The following is a 23,490-nucleotide window of genomic DNA, read 5'->3' on the forward strand; positions in this document are numbered from 1 at the left end:
GATTCATCGGTCTCTTCCAAAATTTTCTTTCATTGTCGGAAACGAATCATTCACGGCTCCCCTCGAACACTTCGCCGCCATTTTGGCCACCTGTGTACGCTTCGATATTTCAAAACTGTGAACTCTTCTACGAACAATAAAACCTGTGATCTTTTTGACAGTTTTTACACAAACATTCTTCGTTTTCGAGATATTTCTTTTCTTCTTTTACCCGGCCATACAATCATCCACGATTCCCTGCTTACACACCAGGTAATCTTCTTAAAAAACTCAACAACAGTCATCAACAATAAACACATCTAGCCATGAATCAGAGATATTAGTATGGTGAGTGGCATCCGAGTTTACAATATGTAAAGCTTGGCAATAAGCTAGTTCTTTTGAATATTTTGCTTCAAAGGAGTTACTCAGTAGATTACAGTATAAATCGCCACATATGATAATATTTTTATAGAATTGAGCAAACCGAAGATAATCATCTAGGAAGACATGAAATAGAAGTCCTTTCGGTCTTCTATACATCGAGATGAAGAGAAGAGGTGGATTTTGAGCAGAACGTATGTCCAAAATTACATATTCCGGAGAGTTCGAAAATTGTTCCGGTGACCGTGCAAGAATTTTTACCGTTAACGACTCATGGACATAACAAGCTACTCCACCTTGTTTTCCTTCCCGATCATTTCTAATAAGAGTGTAATTTTCCAATTTAACTAGATCGTCAGTAATATGAGAATGTAGCCAAGTTTCAGAGATGGATATAATGTGAGAAAATTTTAAGGAAAAATAAGCTCTGATCAAATCTATGTGGCCGAGTATGGAGTTCGCATTTAGTAGAGTTACTTTCAGTGAATCCTCTGGATGAATTTCGGCGTCATGTTTAGCTGAAGGGACGTGATCGGAGATTGAAAAAATCGGTGCTGAGTTTGGAGCGCGTCAGAAAATCTTGTCAAGATCGTCTTCAGAATTTATCGTGAGTATTTCCGAACCGTCGGTTTTTCGTGCGAATACACCACGTGAAGTTCCCCATGCATGTTTCCAACCGTGCTGCTTGGCAATAGGACGAACTTTACTCAACAAATTGCGGATGTGTGGTGGTAAGAAGTCCTTAATTATGATGTTGTTGTCTGAGTTAAGAGAGAAGACCTCTCGGACCGATACAATTTTATTTTCGCGTTTTGCTGACACTACACAATCGCGAACAGAAATAGATTAAAAAAAAAACAGAAGAGATAGCGATCTTGAAGCCTGAGACTGGGAATGAGTGCCTTGATTGATTGGACGTTCACCAATTACATTGAAGCCTTTTTTGTCTAAGCTGCGAACAACAAGAATATCCGAAGCCAGGTCAGGAATTCCAAGAGCATCTAGAACTTTTTCCACCATGACTCTGGGTGAATCTTCAATCGTAACAGGCAGATTACGCATAACAATCCCTGGAGAATTCAGACTCGCTATTGTTGAACTCATCCTGTCGACTGCAGACTTAAGAAGAGTATTTTCCGCGACTATATTGTCTGTACGGCTATCAAGAGTAGCAACGTAGGTCTGAAACGTTGTTACATTAGCCATTACTACTTCATGTGAAGCGGTCAAGTTGGACATTTCAGTACGAAGTTCCACAATATCTTGCAATGCGCCATTTAAGGTAGATGAAAGCGCTTCAAATCTAGAGGACATATTGTTTTGAAGAGAGACCAAATTTGAGTTTATTTGATCAAAATTCGCCTGCATTTGTCTTAAAATCTGATCCAGAGCAGATGTAGGCAGTTGAGGATCTTGCATTGGTGCATCCTGATATGCCTGCGAGTTTAGGCGGCATGGTCCACATTTGAAGTGGCTAAACGCAACTTCATCGTGGAGGTCAATCTCGTATTTGGTAGAGGCACAATTTATATGGAACACGCCATTGCAGGTGCCTGTGCATATGACTATATCATTTTTTGCCAATCGATTGCAGATTGCACACCTTTTTTGAGCCATTTTTAGAAGCCAAATTAGAAAGAAATTTAATCGAATTCAGTAGATCGATAAGTAGGATGCGAAGAAAGCGATGATCATATATGCAGTATAGTCGATGGTCGATAAGATAGAGCACCAGAAACCTGTCCAGGGTAGCGGCAGACTTAACGGAGTGTCAAGGCGAGTAGCTGAGGTCGCCTAGAGCAATGTGAATCGATGATAGCGATCGATAATGATGATACAATCCCACGATGACAGATTTAGGTTAAGCATAGAGATGTCATAACCTTGCAATCACATTCACGACACGGATATTTAGCACTGAGTTTATGAATTAAACTAGAGAGCGAATGGCACAAATTTACCAAAATAACTAAAAACAATTCATCAGCCCATAAAGACCGGACAGGAAAATTTCATTGAAAAAAATAAATATTGGAAATCACCCAATTTTCCGTAACGCGTAACGGCACAGAAAAGGCGGGAGCACGCTCACACAGACTCGGTCACTGTCTTAATAAATATTAGGTACATAAATCGCTTCCACCACAAATAAATAATCACAGAAAATTTATCATTTTAAACATTAAGCGATAGAACAGTTTGTACAAATAATCACTGAGTAAGTACTTTGTAAAAAAAACTTTAAACACACAGACGAAACTTGACAGTACTTTCTCTGACTCAAAGATGATGATGATGATGATGATGATGATGATGATGATGATGATGATGATGATGATGATGAAGTTTATTTATGCCGCGGATATTAAATCCTTTGGGCAAATTGTTACATACAATTGAGTGCCGGTGAGGCTTACAATAATTCGCAGAGACATAAGAATCTTAAAATTAACATACAATGAAGTAAAATATAGAGCAAATAATAACAGAATAAAATAAAATAGAATAAAATAAAATATGTAATGAATGGAATATAAAATGAAAAAATACGAAATTATAGAAATGATGATAAGATAAGCATTGCAAACATTGAATATAACATAACATAATATGATGTAACTAATTAGATGGAAACTTTTTCAGTTCATTTAGTTGATCCTCCTTTAGAATAAGATGAGAAGAATATGACATCGGTTTTTTAAATGTTTTTACGCGAGATTTTTTAATTTTTTACGTTTGCAATATTTTTGAGTTATGTATTTAAATTTTCCTCGCGTTTTATTTGAATTTCTTTTCACTTTATAAAATAATTACAGATTTATAAATTTTTATTTTCCATATGGTTTTTCCTGATTTGTAATTTTTTTTTTTAATTATAGTGTTGAAATAATTTTCAGTAGGGTTCATGGTTTTTTTCCATGGAATTTCTTTGTACACTTTTTGTGATGACATGCGACAACACAAGATCATCAATGTACTTCCCTTAACTTTTTTCCCTGATATCACTCTCTCTGATACACTATAAATGAGTCCCAAAATGGCATCAAGATATCAAAATACTAAAAAAACAGGTGCCACTGATACAGAGATTGTGTGGTGATAACGAAAAACCTTTTTCAGCAGTTAATCGCAGACATTCACACACATCGCCCTTATTTTCACCCTAAAAGCAGTCGGAGGGTGGATAAAGTATACCAAAATACGTTTAACTTGAAGGCTCATCCCATTGAAAGCGTTTGTAGGGATCCAATTCCAATGGGAGTAGCAGTGAGAGCACTCATTTCACGGCTGGTAGGTGTTTGCAGTACCACAATAAACGCGTTCAATGTTTGAAATAGTGACAACCATATAATTCGTAAAAATTCAAGCAAAACGCCCAGAAGAACAATAATACCACTCCAATCTTATACACAATGAGATTCAATTTTGTATTACCTGGTAATAAGGCACTTCTGACAAATGATGAATGCATTTTTTTTGATAGAAGATATAGCATCGTTGACACGGTCCTTTGCAGTCGAAAGTGCATCAATCTCAAGTAAAACATCTTTACGAGTTTGCAACAATTCTTCCTTGATAATCTGTATGTCCCCCAGCTTTTCCTCAATCCGATGATCGGTTTCTTTTTTGTTTGCTTTAATAGCTTCTATACTGGAGTTGCAAATGTTGGTAGATTCACTTACAAGTCGTTCTGCCAATTCTTGCTGAGCTTCCGAGCAACGACATCTAAAATTATATAAATGTTCTTCATATGTTGTGTAACAAGATTTTCCAGGGTAGGTACGATGAAGTCCCTTCTCGGCTCACTCGCTCCTTCTCGTATGACTCTCTGGCGGCGAGAATGAACTGGGCGCTAGGTACAAAGTACCGTCGAATTAATCGACTTTATTTTCGTCGATTCTCGCGATCGTAACGCAACGCAAAACTAGAATTTAGAGTACACGAGGGGAACGAATGACCGAGCACGGTCCGACTACTCAGCTCATCTGAGATACAAAAGGTAGAGGGGGAGATCCTTGGAGAAAAGTAGCAATTCACAACGCAAAGCAAATAAGCGACACAGACAGAAGATTCGGAAAAGATTAACCATTTATTCACAAGTTCGTCAAACAAACAAAAGTACAGGACAAGATGAATAATAGCGAGATTGGATTCTATATAAAATAAAAATTGGAAAGGAAATTCAATTTACGGCTCGCTAGAATCGCATGGCTAATACGTATCGGACGGCAACGCGGTTTCCGTGCCCGGCTTACTCGAATTCATCAGGTAATTCAGGTAATAGGTAATCGCTTCGCAATTTCGCGGATGTCGTAGGTAATCGACGACCGATGCTCTGGCATTGTAGGTAAAAGATAATCAGCAATCTGACGAGCAGATGCCTTAGGTAACAGGTAAAAGGTAACCAACGCCAGAACAACCGGTGTCCTAGGTAAATTCAGGTAAAAGGTAATCGACACCAAGTAATTCCCTACCTGAGTTCTCGATCGCGAGAAAACTCGAAGATACGCGACGAAAGGTAATCGAAGATAATAGTGAAGCGAATTTCGGCTAAGCGCGAGGTAACACCGAAATTCCCGAACGATCAGTACCGTACAGTAGCGGCGTTAGACGATAAAATAAATCATAGAACTAATAGCAAGATAATTTTTGAAAAGGGTAACATAGGTAACGGGAGAGCGCCGCAAGACAATTCACCATAAAGAAACGCAAAAATGATACGATCGTCACGAAATAGAGCAAAAGAAATAAATACGAACGCAAAAGGAACGGCTGAAAAATACGCAATACAAAAGACAGAATAAATCGCCGTATAGACGACGCGTGACAATAAGTGCGAGAGAGACGGAGCGAAAACATCGCGCGAACGACCGTGCTCGCTAGAGCCTCAACGCGTGCAGGGAGAGGGAGAAACGTGGCTGCATGGAATATTCCAGCGCGTACTACACAAAATACGACATCAAAATTCGACATTAAACTCCACTCAATTAATTAATGCGCTATTGAATTACGTCAAATAAACTATACTGAATGGACCCAAATTAATATCGAATCGATTAGTGGAGCTGAACCGCAAAAACTACAAAATTTGGGAACATGGGAAGTATCGGCCGCAATCTCGCTCGAAACTTCGACACACATGTTCCCCGAAACGCCAAATAAACCGGAACTAAATTCCGAAAACTCGAAATGCTCAACTCCATTAATCATTCGGGGAGAAAGAGAAAGGGCTTACCGAGGAACCAGCTCGTCGCACGCCGAAGGACAAAAGGGGCCTCGATGATCGGGAGGTATTGGTGACTCGCCGGTGAGGTGATCGAAAGAAGACTCCTCGTGCGTACGAGCGGTCCTCCAGATTCTGTATTCTCCCCACCACTAGGCCCATGAACAACAGCGCTCACGCGCTAGGCGCGAACTAGAGTACGGACTCTTTGCTCGTGCTTTCGCGAGAAACTCAAAACAATGGAGCGTGTACGGAGGGTAATTCCCGTTACGCTTTTTTACACAATATCGCAATAATTACCCTTCTGCTGCTGTTATCTTTCTCGCTCACTCGAAACACACTTCTCGACAAGGTGACCGTGATCTGGGTGTCTTTCCTCTTGGGGATCCGGCGGGCAGCTCTGGAAGGCCGAGGGGAGGCCTCCTTCACGACTCTGGATGTCACGGTGGGCCCACAACGATAAGCCCCCCACACCCCACCTGACGAAGCGCCGCTTCACACGGACTGTGACACCCGAATTCATGGTATTGCAGGCGGTGCAACTCTGGGTTACTACGGCGGGAAAGACACGGGCGGCGTTCAATAAATGGCTTATGCCAGCGTGCTGTTTCAATCGCCCGCAGGTCGAGAATGTTCTTCGGTACTCGAAGACGGCCTGAGAAGAATGATTCTCGCAAGCGAGATCGGCTCGAACAGCAGAAAAGTAACGCCAAATGAATTATGCTTGCGGGGCCAAATGTAGTGACGGTAACACCAAATCTCTCAAAAACAAACGAAATAGTCAAAAGGAAACTTCATCAAAACTCAAAATTAGACAATCCAAAATTCTTTCTTCTCGTTGCACACGGAGGTAAAAGGTAACGGTTATTAGACTTAGTAAATTGTCGCTCCAAAGGTACTATACGCAATTCTTAAAATAAATCTTATAATTATGTGACGATGAGCCTCGTTCCGACCAACACCTGACGAGTCGAACGGCGTCAAAATGGGCCGTAAACCCGGTCCACTGGTCGACACGATTCGTACGAGTGGCGGGTGGCGGGGCAAAATGTCACGTCACAGTTGTTATGTCCCAGTCTCGAGCTGAACACTTCTCACTTTTTCTTTTCAAACACTGCCACTGTCACGAGCATATTTCTAGATCTCTATCATCATTCGTCGATAAATAGCTCATATTCAATAATATATTTAAACATAGTACATACTTCACAGTATCCAAGTTACCCTAAAGCAGCACCAGAGATCGGCAAAAAAAAATTTTTCATTTTTCATGTTTAAATTGATCAAAAACGCACATTGCAAAAATTATTATTATCAATTGATTAAAAATCATTAATTATTATAAATTACATTGTCAATTGATTAACCAATTTCTAATTAATGGAGAAGATATTACCAATTGGGGAAAAATTTCCAATTGATTGAGAAGATATTGTCAATTGACAGACCAATTTCCAATAGATGGAGGAGATATTACCAATTGACGAAAAATTTCCAATTGGTGGAGGAGATATTGCCAATTGACCAACCAATATCCATTGAATGGAGGAGATATTGCCAATTGAAAATTTTTCAATTGATCCAAAGCGTTCTGTCAATTAACCATATAAAATTAAATTCTAGAAAAATGTTTGGCCAATTGGTGGATCATCCATTGGCGATCCGGGCGATACCAGGGCCTGATTTACGCATACATAGAATGCGATACGTCCGTGAGCATCTTCTTCGACGCTCAGGTTGACGGCTCGATGGTTTTCCATATCTAGCTCGACGAGTCCATGGTTTTCGATGTCCAGGTTTACGGCGCCATAGTTTTCGATCTCTAGGTCGACGACTCCATGGTTTTCGATGTCCAGGTTTACGGCGCCATGGTTTATAATGTCTAGGTCGACGACGCCATGGTTTTTGATGTCTAGGTCGATGACTCCATGACTTTCGATCTCTAGGTCGGCGGCGCCATGGTTTTCGATGTCTAGGTCGACGGTGCCATGGTTTATGATGTCTAGGTCGACGACGCCATGGTTTTCAATGTCTAGGTCGAAGACTCCATGATTTTCGATCTCTAGGTCGGCGGCGCCATGGTTTTCGATGTCTAGGTCGACGGTGCCATGGTTTATGATGTCTAGGTCGACGGTGCCATGGTTTATGATGTCTAGGTCGACGACGCCATGGTTTTCAATGTCTAGGTCGAAGACTCCATGATTTTCGATCTCTAGGTCGGCGGCGAGATGGTTTTCGATGTCTAGGTCGACGGTGCCATGGTTTATGATGTCTAGGTCGACGACGCCAAAGTTTTCAATGTCTAGGTCGATGACTCCATGGTTTTCAATGTCTAGGTCGAAGATTCCATGATTTTCGATCTCTAGGTCGACGGCGCCATGATTTTCGATGTCTAGGTCGACGGTGCCATGGTTTATGATGTCTAGGTCGACGACGCCATGGTTTTCAATGTCTAGGTCGAAGATTCCATGATTTTCGATCTCTAGGTCGACGGCGCCATGGTTTTCGATGTCTAGTTCGCCGGCTCCATAGTTTTCGATGTCTTAGGTCGACGGCTCCATGGTTTTCGATGTCTAGGTCAACGGATCCATGGTTTTCGGTGTCTAAGTATATTTCTCGATGGTTTTCGATGTCTAGGTATATTCCTCCATGGTTTTCGATGTCTTGGCATAGTTTTTCATGGTTTTCGATAAAAAAGTATACCTAGACATTGAAAACCATGAAGCCGTCCACCGAGACATGTAAAACCATGAATAAATATACCTAGACGTCGAGAACCAGGGAGATATATACCGAGACATTAAAAACCATGGAAAACTATACCTAGACATCGAAAACCATAAAGCAATATTCCTGGGAAAACCATGGAGAAGTATACCGAGACATCGAAAACCATGAAGAAATATACCTAGACATCGAAAACCATGATGAAATATACCTAGACATCGAAAACCATGGATCCTTCGACCTAGACATCGGAAACCATGGACCCGTCGACCTATACTTCGAAAACCACGGAGCAATATGTCTGGACATCGAAAACCATGGAGAAGTATACCTAGACATCGTAAACCATGGAGCAATATGCCTGGACATCGAAAACCATGAAGGAATATACTTGGACATCGAAATCCATGGAGCAATATGCTTGGACATCGAAAACCATGGAGCAATATACCTGGACATCAAAAACCATGGAGGAATATCTTAGACATGGGAAACCAGGGAGCAATATACCTGGACATCGAAAACCATGGAGCAATATGCTTGGGCATCGACAAACATAGAGAAATATACTTAGACATCGAAAACCATGGAGCAATATGCCTGGACATCGAAAACCATGAAGGAATATACTTGGACATCGAAAACCATGGAGCAATATGCCTGGACATCGAAAACCATGGAGGAATATACTTAGACATGGAAAACCAGGGAGCAATATTCCTGGACATCGAAAACCATGGAGCAATATGCTTGGACATGGAAAACCATGGAGCAATATGCTTGGACATCGAAAACCATGGAGCAATATACCTGGACATCGAAAACCATGGAGAAGTATACCTAGACATCGAAAACCATGGATAAACACACCTAGACATCAAAAACCATGGATAAACACACCTAGACATCAAAAACCATGGATAAACAGACCTGGACATCGAAAACCATGGAGAAATATGCCTGGACATCGAAAACCATGGAGAAATATATCTAGACATCGAAATCTATGGATCCGTCGACCTAGATATCGGAAACCATCGAGCCGTCGAACTAAGCGTCGTAGATGATGATCACAGAAGTATCGCATTTTATGTATGCTTAAATCAGGCGCTGGTATCGCCCGGATCGCCAATGGACGATCCACCAATTGGCCAAAAATTTTTCTAGTATTAGATTTTATATGGTCAATTGATAGAACATTCAGGATCAATTGAAAAATTTTCGTCAACTGGCAATATCTCCTCCATCAATTGAAAATTGGTTGGCCAATTGGCAATATCCCCTTCTTCAATTGGAAATTTTTCGTCAATTGGTAATATCTCCTCCATCAATTAAAAAATGAATCGTCATTTGGCAATAAAGTTTCTATCAATTTCTAATTATTTGTTCAATTGATAATGTAACTTGAAATAATTACTGATTTTTAATCAATTGACAATAATTATCAAAATTAGTGGCAAAAAACTATTGATGCCGATCTCTGAGCAGCACGTAGATTGTAAATCAGTACATCCTGCGACATACTCGACACTCTCACATACCTTTTTTTTTCTTCAACTTTCCATTTTTCAAAGTACTTGCAAACGCATGTGCACCCCAGACATCCAGCGACTTTCAGCCATTACCTAAAGTACATGTCGAGCCCAGGAAATCATAAATACTCCTTGTTCTTAAATTTATTATCCAAGTAACATTTTCTAGACTCACATGAAACTTCAAAGTTGCGTTTCGAAAGTTATGTTTCCCACGAGTCTCGAAAACGCACTCTCCAATTTGAAGTGGAACACGTGCAGATCTTAGAAACTCCGCTCAACGCACTTTCCCTAATTCTGAGAAAACCTCGTGCGACTTTTCCTCCAATCATATTTAAATCCAATCACCAAGTCACACCACCAACTTTACGTCCTATTAACCAATCCAAACTGAAAAACCTCATAGAATAACTCCCCTTTACAGCATCCAATCCCTGAAAATGCATCTCATCTTCTAACTCCAACCAAGTTAAAAAAAACTCTAGTTGTAAGCCAGTTGGCAGCGAACCTCCAAGAGACTAATGTCGGACAACTCTCCTCCTCTAAATTCAAACTCATCTAAAAGAACCCCGTCAAAATCTCAAAAATTCATCACAAACATCTTCAGCTTTTCTAAATTCCTAAATTTTCCTCTTTCTATTCTATTCTGAGTTTTTAAATTTCTAAATTCATTTCTAAATTCTCCTGAAATTGTTTTCCTCCAAAACCAATGCAGGTACCTTAAACGTCTTTGAATTCCGTTACTCCGTTGAATTAAGTACGCTCAGTTTTTTTTTGCTTCTTTGAGTTCTGACATAATAAATGTTTCCGAGTGCCTTTTTTCTGCAACTATCAAACTGTAGATAATTGGATCTCACAAGGAAAAGTCTTTCCGCTGTCCCTCTTCGATTTTAATGAAACTTGAATATGTTATTCTACATCAAAATCTAAGAGATACGTTTTTTTTTATCGGCGGAAAAACGTTTTTAGGGGGCGAAATCATCCCTTGAAGGGTACTTTGAGGGGTGATCCTCGAAAGTCAAGTTAAGAGGGTGAACTACCCCTATGTATGGTTACGTTTAGTCTCAATCAAACGGCAGAAATTCTTTTTTTTCTCTTATTTCTTCTCTTCGTAATACGTTTTTTCTTCAAAGGTACAACAACAATGTTGCGGATATAACATTTAATGAACGATTTTATCTAAATTCCAACTTATTTATAGGTGAATCTTTAGATGGAAAAGTATTTGTATCTGACTTATCGATAATTCTGACTGATTTATATTTGGCAATGAGATAAAAACATAGGCATACGATAAGCGCCTATACACATATTCGTTCTGGTTGAAAGGACCAGGTTTTGTGATGACTTATAGAAAAACTAGTAAAATATGCTTGTATCTTTTATTGATAATATGTCAACAAAATAATCACTATAACGATAAATAGAAGCGAACATATAATGGTGTGCTCTATTAACCGTTGTAAGTACTGCAGTAATGATAATCATCGAAAAAGTATTTAAAACATAGCGACTTTTTACACCAGGAACAGCGAACACTAGCAATATTTTCACTCACAGACTGAACAGAGATGATTCTCAAATAACACCGTCAAGTGAAGGGAGGAGATATGATAACAATGAAAATACGTCAGTATTTACGAGATTGTTGTGAAAAGTTTGAAAAATACATATTTTTAAATTTATCTTGTAGTTTATTCATTATTAACTAATAAAAAAAATTGTTATTCGAAAAAGTTATCCAATCTGTAATTTTTCGCGGAAAAAAAAAATAAGTCAGTTCTTTTAAACTATGGATATGATTCGTATGAATACCGTAAAAAGTTACAAAAAATAAAAAATTGGTAAAGGGGTTGAATTTTCAACGGAAAAATTCGATTTTTTCCGATTTTCCTTGTTCAAGTAGATCAAATCCATTGTTTAAATAAATTTTGAAAATGGAATCTTTTAAGTATAACTAGAAGAGTATCAAAATGCCTTCAAATAAAAAAAAATCATTAAGATTGGACGTATACTTTTGGTTCTATCACTTTCACCAGTTAAGAAAATGTAATTTCGGGAAAAATCCATCCATCGGTTGATATGTGGAAGTTGAGAATTTGAAGAATAAACGTATTACGAGGAGAAGAAATAAGAAAAAAAAAGAATTACTGCCGTTTGATTGAGATTAAACGTAAACATACATAGGGGTAGTTCACCCCCTTAACTTGATTTTCGAGGAAAGCGCAAAAACCCGTATCTACTATTTTTTTACCCTCTTCAAAATGCAATTGAATTCATTGAGATAGGTGCAATAGTTTTTTTGTTATAACGATTTTGTAAATTTCAACCACTATAACTTTTTTCTTATGCAACCCTCCGATGTGAAACCAGTTGCATTTTTCATCGTTTATCAATAAGGTAATTATCCATTTGGGTGCATTCGATTATCTCAAGTGGAAATAAGTGAAACCTGAAAAGTACCTCTCAGTGGTCTTAACTTCAAGGGATGATTTCACCCCCTAGAAACGTTTTTCCGCCGATAAAAAAAAATAAGTGTCTCTTAGATTTTGATGTAGAATTACATATTCAAGTTTCATTAAAATCAAAGAGGGACAGTGGAAAGACTTTCCTTGTCAGAGGCCACTTGCAAATATTGGAAATATATTTCATCGGGGGCACGTTTTGGATGACACGAAAATGTCTAGATTCAGAATGCAAAAACGACATTTCAAAATGGCCAATTCTGTTGGATTTGTTGTGTCTTCAATTTGATCTGTCTTTCCTCTTTTCCTTTCTTTTTTCTAACGTTATAAGCCGAAAATCACATCTCAGCCTCCAACCCGCCTTCCACCGTGCTCTTCGGTTCCTAATTGACAAAACATATTAGAGTACAAGGAAAAAAATCGCCAAAGTCCGAGAACAGACCTGTGACGAAATATTTTCGGTACAGTTTTGACAAAAAATAGGTCTTTTTTCGTGGAAACCAAAGTTAAAAGCCGAAAAGCATATCACGGCCTACAACCCGTTTTCCACCGTGCTCTTGCGTTCCCAATAAGCATAACATATTAGAGTACTAGGAAAAAAATCCCCAAAGTCCAAGAACGGACGTGTGACGAAATATTTCCAGAACAATTATGACGAAAAATAGGTCTTTTTTCGTGAAAACCAACGTTGTAAGCCGAAAATCATAAATAATTCATAGAAATTTAAACTAAAATGATATAGTCATCTGAACATAAATAAGGAACTTTTGAGAAAAAAGACTTGATATCAAACCATAAACTTCCCCTAGGAAAAAAAAGGTCGGGACAAGTACTGTGACGTGACATTTTGAGCCATGCCACTCGTACGGTTCCGTGTTGACCAGTGGACCGGATTTACGGTCCTACTTGACCGACGCACGGCGACTCACGGGGCTGGACCGAGCGGAGACTCAACTGGCGTGGAGACGAAATATTTTAGTTGGTTTTATTTTATTAAGTATGATTCTGTCTTGGCGGCGAAACGCATCTAATTTCATCGCGTAACCCGCGAATACCTGTGAACGCGGTCGAGAGTGTGGCGTGAGAGGAGACTGAGAGAGATAAAGCCCGGTAATTGAGCCGTATTATTCAGTATCATTTTCTTTTATTGCACTTTGGCCCATTTCGCCCCACGTCGTTGCCTCTCGCGCGGGAAAACGCGCTAGTGTCTCAGCACGATTAGTAAAAATATCTTTCTTTCGGTTAAATCGCGTGCTCGAGTGCGGATCCGTACTCCGGATTTATTCATCGAAATCTGTGAGTGGGTATCAAGGACTAGCGCCGGAAAAAGGCCCAGTGTCAGTGGCCGCCCGCTAGTCCTCCTACTGTAGCAATCAAGAGTTGCAACCCCACCATCGTATCCTTGGGAACCGCGGACCGAGTCAAATCGGCGCCTCGTCTAATGGGGTTCGGGTTCGTTTCCGAGTTGGAGGTGCTGAATTTCCTAGTGGTTTAAGAGTGGGCCCACCGTGGATTCAGGGACGCTTGGATTCATGAGGGAGGCCTCCCCTCTTTCCGGAGACGAACGCCGAATGGCCCTAGAGGAAGGCGACCAAGGAACGATTATTTGGAAGGACCTGTACTCGAGCGCGGGATTTGAGAACCGTATCAGCCACATCGATCCTCGTTCACTAGATCGAAGTGGGGATAACATTCCAACGTAATACGCGAAGAACTCCGAAGTACCACGTGAGGCGTGAGGATAGGAGAGACGGAGAATAATCCAGTGCTGGGACACGGGCGCGTGGCCCTTCGTGGGGGGTAATGAGTGGTGGGGATAGCGCGAATTCGGGAGCTCTTGCCTACGAACGAGGCGAGGGATCACCAGTCTACGATCGATAACCGGTGCCGTGAGTCAAATGTAAGTGCCCTTTTGATTACCTTGCTGGTATTGGCTGATTCGAAGGAACTCTCGGTGAGCTCGTTCCTCTTTTCCTCTATTGTCGTATTCAACCCCGTGATTCTCTAATTATTTGTCGTTTCCTTTCGAATTACTTTGGCGTTTATTATATTTTCTTTGGCGAACCATGCGATCGTGATCTTTTGCGATAGTCTCGCGTTCATCTCCGCGTGGTAATAATTATGAGTTTGGGGAATCACGGGGAAGGACAATCACGATCCGAATCGGCCCCTCTTTATTTGTAATTATTTCATTAATATTAGAGTATTTTCTGTGAGAATTTTGCGGGTATAGTACGATGAATATTGCGTCGTACTTTTCCTCGATTTTGTAATATCGCGTTTGCGAACCACCGGGTTCGCCTCAGTCTCTCTCTCAGCACGCGCTCAAGGCCAGCGTCGTCCTCGCGTGTTTACCTTTTTTTCTTGCGCTTCGCGCTCGCCGCGCGTGCTATCTCTAAGCCGATTTCGTTACATTATGTTCTGGCGTACTATTTCTTGTATATTTCGTAGTCGAGAATCCCTGGCAAAACATTACTCCCTCGTCGGGATTTATTCTTTTGCGTACGATTAACTCGACATTATATTTTCTTGTGTAACGGGGATCCGTCAAGTTGCCTACAAGCCACGACACACCGCTGCTTACCTATCCATTTTTGGACTACCTCGCAGCGGTGATTCCCTGTGTTTCATTATCGGAATTTCTTTCTGTCGCGTATGATTAAGACGATGTTATATTTTCTTTTGTAAATGGAGCCGTCAAGTTGCCTATAAGCCACGACGCACCGCTGCTTACCTATCCGTTTCGGACTACCTCGCAGCGGTGATTCCATACTTTCTCTATCGGGAGTTATTTCTTTCGTGTGCGATTGCTACGTCATTACATTATATTTTCTTGTGTAAATGGAGCCGTCAAGTTGCCTACAAGCCGCGACGCACCGCTGCTTACCTATCCATTTTGGACTACCTCGCAGCGGTGAGTCCAGATTTTCTTTAGCGGGATTCCTTTCCTCGCGTGCGATTGATTCGATAGCTCATTTCATTTCCTTTATGGTTTTGTTTATTAATTCGATCGGATCTAATTTGTGTTATTATTTTCTTGTATTATTGTTTGCAAGTCACGACTACCTTCGACTAATAAATCGCATTTTGAGCTGACATAATCACGCGTTGAGTACCTCTTTTGACCCCTTTATGTTTTCCCGTGTTGTTACTCTCATCGTGGGCCAGCCCCCCTACCACTTAGTTCCTCAGTTGGAGCTGAGTAGCCGAACCGTCCTCGGTCACCTGTGTCGGGTGGCTCGGAGGGTCGTATTTGGCGAGGGAGGGCGAAAAACAAGTCGGTATTCCGACGGTACTACGGTACCTAGCGCCCAGCCCGACCTCGCCGGTACGCCGCCACCCCTTAGCGGGTCAGGTGAGTCGAGAAGGGACAGGTTGGACCGTTTGCGGGGAAAAATCTCGTTACAGTATATTGATGATCCCTTGTTTGCTGATAATTCCATCCATAAAAAAAATATGAATTTTTTTTTTTAATTGTAAAAAAAATTACTTTATAAAAAAAAATACAGAACAATTTGAAAAAATTTCAAAAATCTTGAAAAAACATTATATTTAAAAAATACTATTTTATTTATTGTCCCCCAGCGTCGAGGCTATTCGCCTATTACAGGGTCGGCCCGAGTCAGTAGCCTATCCCCCCCTGGGGGTCTGGTCCGGATCAGTGACCAGGCCCCCATGCGGCCGCACCCGACTTTCCCCCTCTGTAGCGCATTTGCCATGGCACTCGATTCCATGGGCACAGGGAAATTGCGGAAAATCTGTGCCACTACAGCTCGGCCCTGAGCTCATTTCACGGTATCGCGGGAATGTCAATATGAACTACAGTCATATGCATGTGTCACACCGGTACAGGTACCTGTGTGTGACCCATACATACGTCTGGAGCTACGTCACATCCATATTTAATTCTCGCGAAAAGTCTACGAGACCGGGAATCGAACCGAGGGCCTCCTGATGCTCTGGTTAGGAGGCAAGCACGCTAACCACTAGACCAGAGCGCCCGGTATTTAAAAAAAATAAAATACTAATCTGTATCTATTTTTTAAATTGTGAAAAGCATCAAATAACAAATAAAACATAAAAAAACCAAAAAATCGCGCTTGAAATAATTTTGGAAACTGATGCCTCATTCTTCTGATTTTATTCGAACAGCTAAATCAATTTAAAAAACTTCCATCTAATTTACGTGCAGCATTAAAATTTATTATATCAATTTGAGGCCCAGTATTTTCTAATGAATTGAAAAAAGTTACCACTTGAATTACGTGCAGCACTAAAATTTATGATATCAATCGAAGGACAAGTAATTTATGAGTAACTCCTAATTTCAACATTATGCAATTGTTCTTATTGTTAGAAGCTTTTAAATAAAAAAAAATCACATGCAAGCTAGCCATTTCTTACTCTATGGTGGCAGAGACTTATAAGAAAATCGATTCTTTTCAAACTTTCAGGAGCTTCTGATATTATTCACAATATTCTAACGGTACGCTTTTAAACGTGACCCGCTACGCGTGTTTTCGAGCTATTAAATTTTTAGGAGCAGGCATGAAAAGAACGAGAGCGTGTGAATTGGTGTTTGAAATTAAAACAATCGTGTTTATTCACCGTTTTTTTATGTACAAAATTAAATGTAATGCAAATCGTTGGTGTTTCGGGGTGTACATGAAAATATTTCCCTAATTTCAATAAACTTGTCCAATTTACGTGTGGTATCGCTCTCTTATGTCAAGAAATTTGTCCAGTTTGAACAAAGAGATCATGATAATAATTCATTCTAAAAATAACTCGAATTTTGATTCGCCTCGAAAATTAATCTCAGACCCGAATTTGATCTCTAAATTCTCGGATTGGGTCGCTAATTCCCGCTCGCGCCGTGATTGGACAAACGTGAGGCTGTTTTCCCTCGCTTTTGAGAACTTAATGATCTCTGTGTAAAAATAAATGTTTTTAACGACCAAAAATCATATTTTACTTTTTCTAAATTAAATAAATCAAACTTTCTTTTTATTATTGTTAAATTAATAATTTCTGATCGTTTCAATCATTATTTCTCCTGGAACCAAAAGCTCGTTCGCGACTGTTCATTTCCGTTGGATCCAGTGCGCAATAGGGCTTTTCTGGACAAGTTTTCTCTGGACACTCTCAATTGCCTTCTAAACTGAATTTTTAATTTGTTTTGTTTAATTAAATCTTGCCTCGTATAAAAATTAAATGAATTGTAGTCTCGGAACGCAAAATGTGAGTAATTATGAGAGAAAAAAGTTTTTCTTAATAAAGTAATAGCTTTTACGCCGAGCCACGGAGAGTCGCGTCGAGCAGCTGAGTACGAGCTCGCGTGGCGCGGGATTCAAATGTGATATTTCGTTCGAATAAAAGGGAGTGCCATTTCAATATTCGACGTCGATTGGATCGATACAAATTATGTTTAAATATGAGTTGAAAGTACGTGTCCGGCTCATCACTATTCATTCAAATAAAAATCAATCATAAAAAAACGAAATTGAACGGCAGAATCCGGTTAAAAATTTATTAAAAGGCGATTTATTATTAGTTTAATGTTCTTAATAATAGTATAGGTTAGTTATGCCGAATGAAATTCGTTCGCTGGAAGAAGTGAGAAGTAAAAATTGCCGTCATTCCAATACAAACTGGGGACTTATTTTGGAAGTTTGAACATATTTAATATGCAAAATGTTTTTTAATTATCGGTGCACAATAACATCCCTCGTATATTACGGGACAATTCGTTTCCATTCTTATTAAATTAGTGCAATTAAGGGAAAATTACTTGAAGATAACTCTCTAAATTCCCTCTGCATGAATATTTGTGCTCCATCAGTTCTAAAAAAGCCCTGATTTTTATTTGAATAAACAATTTAAATGGAAAGTGATGGGCCGGACAAGTACTTTTAACTCATATTTAAACATAATTTGTATCGATCCAATCGACGTCGAATATTGTGAATAATATCAGCAGCTCCTGAAAGTCTGAAAGTAATCGATTTTCTTATGAGTCTCTGCCACCATAGAGTAAGAAATGACTAGCTTGCATGTGATTTTTTTGAATTTAAAAGCTTCTTAGACCAATTTAATAATGTAAAAATTTGGAGTTACTAATAAAATACTTCTCCACCGATTGATATCACAAATTTTAGTGCTGCACGTAACTCAAATGGGAACTTTTTTCAATTTATTAAAAAATACTTGGCCTCAAATTGATATAATAAATTTTAATGCTGCACGTATATTAGATGGAATTTTTTTCAATTGATTTAACTGTTCGAATCAAATAAGAAGAATGAGGCATCAGTTTCCAAAATGATTTCAAGCACGATTTTTCGGTTTTTTATTTTTTACTTGTTATTTGATACTTTTGACACTTTAAAAAATAGATACAAATCAGTTTTTTTTTAAAGATAATGTTTTTTAAAGATTTGTGAAATGTTTTTCGAATTGTTCTGTATTTTTTTTAAAGTTTTTTTTATAGATGGAATTATCAGCAAACGAGGGGCCATCAATGTACTTGTCCCAACCTTTTTTTCCTAGGGGTATTGATAATTATAAAAAAAAACCATTTCAAACGCAATGAATAAAAAAATGAATCTGTTAAATCATGGTAATGCGTGAAACACGTTTGGTTCAAAGGAACAAAACGTGGTCAAATAAATGCAAAAGTGACGAGTACATCGGATGACGAGTGAAAAAAATTCAAAACATAATGGCATGTAAAAAAAATTACGAAACCAACTGTAAATCATTTCAACAAAACAATTAAGAAAAGCTTTCACAAATCATGAAAAAATATTATATTAAAAAAAATACAAATCTGTAATTATATTGTAAAGGAAAAAAAAAATTCAAATAGGACGTGAGAAATTCATTCTTACGGGAAGCACCCGGAACTTGAGAAAGTTCAAGTGAATCAAAAAAGTTACCATCTGAGTTATGTGCAGCACTACAATTTATGGCATCAATCGGAGGATAAGTATTTTATTAGTATATAATACATAATTTTTCACAATATGAAATTGTTCTGAGAAACGTTCAAATCCAAAAAAAAATCGCATCGAAGGTAAAAGTCATTTGTTACTCTATGGTGGCAGAGACTTACTTAGAAGAAAATCGATTCTTCTCAGACTTTCAGGATCCCCTGGTATTCACAATATTCGACGTCGATTTCGTATCGGTACAAATTATGTTTAAATATGTGCTAAAAGTACTTGTCCGGCCCATCACTTTTCATTCAAATTGCTCATTCAAATAAAAATCAGGGCTCTTCTAGATCTGATGGATCACATCTATGCGTACAGAGGGAAACAGAGGGTATTTAAAAAATTACCTCCAAGAGATTTTAACTTAATTGCATTCATTATAAAAAAATGCAAACAAATTTTTCTGTAATATCCAAGAGATATTATTGCGTATTTATGAAAAAGTATCCTTCGCACGATAAGCATTGTCCAGCTTCCAACTCCCCAGTTTATATTGAAATGACGGCAATTTTTACTACACGTTTTCTTCTTCAAACGAATTTTATTCGTTATAGCAACTAATCTATTCTATTACTGAAGATATTCAGCTGATAATAAATGGCAATTCAATAAATTTTCGAGCAGATTCGTCTGTACAATTTCGTTTTTTTATGGTCACGTACACAATTGCACTTTGTTGAAATCAACATTAAAAAATGAGTGCGACACGGGCATTTCTTGAAATTCGATGAAAAGTGATTCCCTAGTGTATTACTATATACCCTTTCTTAAAAAAAAATTTTCCATATATCGGAATGTAAAGCCTCTATCCGTTGCAATGGTTTTGTTTACTCGATGCCATGAATTGTTGCGAAGAGATAGTTGCCGCCGAGCATATGTGGAATGATGTCCAAATTCAAGTGGGCGTGTAGCAGCGTTAATGCTAGTTCCATAAAAATAACGCAGAAATTAACGCCTAGTTTGATTTTTATTTGAATGAGCAATTTGAATGAAAAGTGATGGGCCGGACAAGTACTTTTAGCACATATTTAAACATAATTTGTACCGATACGAAATCGACGTCGAATATTGTGAATACCAGGGGATCCTGAAAGTCTGGGAAGAATCGATTTTCTTCTAAGTAAGTCTCTGCCACCATAGAGTAACAAATGACTTTTACCTTCGATGCGATTTTTTTTTGGATTTGAACGTTTCTCAGAACAATTTCATATTGTGAAAAATTATGTATTATATACTAATAAAATACTTATCCTCCGATTGATGCCATAAATTGTAGTGCTGCACATAACTCAGATGGTAACTTGTTTGATTCACTTGAACTTTCTCAAGTTCCGGGTGCTTCCCGTAAGAATGAATTTCTCACGTCCTATTTGAATTTTTTTTTCCTTTACAATATAATTACAGATTTGTATTTTTTTTAATATAATATTTTTTCATGATTTGTGAAAGCTTTTCGTAATTGTTTTGTTGAAATTATTTACAGTTGGTTTCGTAATTTTTTTTACATACCAGTATGTTTTGAATTTTTTTCACTCGTCATCCGATGTACTCGTCACTTTTGCATTTATTTGACCACGTTTTGTTCCTTTGAACCAAACGTTTTTCACGCATTACCATGGTTTAACAGATTCATTTTTTTATTCATTGCGTTTGAAATGGTTCTTTTTTATAACCTTTAGTAATGAATTGCTCATTTGAAGCAAGTTTCGAGAGAACAGATCGAACAACTTCTTATAAATCATCGTGCATTCGTGTTTTGAACTACATGAGTGTCACATAGGGTTTCACTGAGACTACTGTCCAGGTGACATCAAACATAAATGTACTTGTCTCCAATTTTTTAACAGCATTCGTGCTGTTACTTATGGTTTATATTACAATCCCAGAGTATTAGTGGATAATATTATTCACTAATATACCCATTATGCGTTATTTGGAACGTTAATAAGAGTATTGAGAAGAACTTCAAATATTCGACACACAAAACAAACATCCATGGTTTAAATTGTTGACTATAATTATTTGTCTCCATGCGGCTTCTCATTCAATATTTAATAAGAAATGAGAAAAACATTATTTACGAAAACTCCATTTATTCTAGCATGCATGACAGGGCATTCCTTGATAAATCAACCAAATTCTGCATTCCACACTCCGTTGATTTTGGTTATTGAGCTCATCAATAGCAATTTACACGAGATAAAAAGGACTTTTTTTTACTATTACGACTTTATTGAAAATGTTGAAATTCTTGTCCACTAATAGCTAATATTTTTCCTTAATTTTGCAAAAAAAAAATAGGTAAGAAGGTACAAGATTATATCGATGTGACGAGCACTTTTATCTCGTATGTAAACATTTTTTCAAAGACTGCTTCAATCGAATTTTCAATTTTCTGATCGCAGAGTATAGAGTTTTCATTTTTATTCTTTGAACTCAGCGTGATTGTAGTTAGCTCAGCTTAATTTAACCCGAAAAACAAGATTGCTAAATTTTTGAGAAAAAGACGTGATATAAAATCCCAAAAGTTCCCCTAGGGAAAAAAAGGTTGTGACAAGTACATTGATGGTCCCTAGTTTCCTGATTATATCACGAAAAGTGTAAAAAACATTCCATAAATAAATTATAAAACCAAGTGTAAATAATTTCAATAGAACATTTCGAAAAAAGTTTCATACCGATGCCCCATTCTTTTTATCTTATTCTTAAAGCTAAATCAATTGACAAAAAATTCCATCTAAGTTACGTGCAGCATTAAAATTTATCATATCGATTCGAGACCAAGTATTTAAGGGTAATTCGGAATATTCATTCTTATGGGGGAACCATCAGGAACTTGAGAGAGTTCTAATGAATCAAAAAAGTTACCATTTGAGGTACGTGCAGCACTAAATTTTATGATATCAACCGAAGGACAAGCGTTTTATTAGTAATTCCAAGTTTTAATATGATGAAAGTGTTCAATGGAGCATTTGAATGCAAAATAAAACACATCACAGGTATTGTAATTTGTTATTCTATGGTGGCAGAGATTTAGAAGAAAATCGATTCCCCTCAGACTTTCAGGATCTCCTGGTATTATTGACAATATTCGACGTCAACTTTGGATCTGTACCAAATTATGTTTAAATATGTGTTAAAAGTACTTGTCCGGCCCATTACTTTTCATTAAAATTTTTCATTCCGAGTATAAAAAAAATTTTAATCGGGCATCGATTTTTAAAATTTTCTCAAACAATATTTTCGGTTCTATACGATTGTAACGTTTTTGAGTGGTGTATTTGATTTTTTTTTTACGTTTTTAGTCATTTTCAGTAAGATTTATCCATTGTTTTACATATATTTCTTCTTTTATTTTCCAATGTAATCTTGGTGACAGCATCTCGTCAGTAATGACTCCTAATGTACTTGTCCCGAGATTCTACCGAGTCTCTTGATTCAATAGGTAAACATTTTCTAAATTTTTGTTGAACAACATTCACATCTTATCTTGATGTCATAGGGACATGAGAGACCACCAATGCACTTGTCCGGGGTTTTTCCCCACAAAAAAATATTTTTGCAATTCCTTGTTTAACAAAATCAGATTATTCAGCGGGGATCACTTAATATTTTTTCTCAAGACGTAAGTCCTGATAAACATACCTGAAGCGGTTGCTGAGATACCATTCATCGAGAGTGAATCTTTCTGGAGGAGGTGGCAGTACTATTGCAGGATGATCCTTTTCCATCGTTAATCTTCAAAATGCGTTTCTTCTTTCGTAGCCAAAATCTATTTTATTCAAAACCAATTATATTAATTACGATCAAAAATTTCAATATGGATTGCACTCTCATTCAATTGTACCTGAATATTGTTTGATCGATATGGCTATTACTAAGGTATTCCTTTCGCATCAGCGTATTTTTTGGTGGCGCAAACTAGGGCACTTGAAATTTAGAGATTTCTAACCTCAGAGAAGTCACGATTATATAGGAAAAGCTTCTTCTTCTCCCATTTTTCCAACTTCTATCATTAATATTTCTTTTAAGCATTCGGTAACCCGTTATTTGTATTATCACTATGGGTTCCTTACATCTTTTGCTAGCTGTGAGACAGTTTGTATCAGGAATTTAGAATTATTTAGTATATGAATGATTGAATAGAAATATAGTGATGATGAAATGTCCATAAGCTCCCGTAT

At 38.0% G+C, this 23,490-nt stretch overlaps 1 protein-coding gene across 1 annotated transcript in view; it reads right to left on the minus strand.

The window, feature by feature from the left end:
- Tektin-C (Tektin C) overlaps window positions 1-23,215 on the minus strand; it is a 344,208-nt gene extending 320,993 nt beyond the window's left edge. Inside the window, exons 1-3 of the mRNA XM_043425772.1 lie at window positions 23,154-23,215; window positions 22,952-23,078; window positions 3,799-4,089 (exon numbers count right to left, since the gene is read on the minus strand). Of these exons, the coding sequence (XP_043281707.1) occupies window positions 3,799-4,089; window positions 22,952-23,037 (377 nt within the window). The 5' untranslated portion in view covers window positions 23,038-23,078; window positions 23,154-23,215. The remainder of the gene's footprint in view (window positions 1-3,798; window positions 4,090-22,951; window positions 23,079-23,153) is intronic.
- Between the last annotated feature and the right edge of the window lie 275 nt (window positions 23,216-23,490).

This window comes from Venturia canescens, chromosome 8 (genome assembly GCF_019457755.1).
Source record: "Venturia canescens isolate UGA chromosome 8, ASM1945775v1, whole genome shotgun sequence".
NCBI classification, from domain to species: domain Eukaryota; kingdom Metazoa; phylum Arthropoda; class Insecta; order Hymenoptera; family Ichneumonidae; genus Venturia; species Venturia canescens.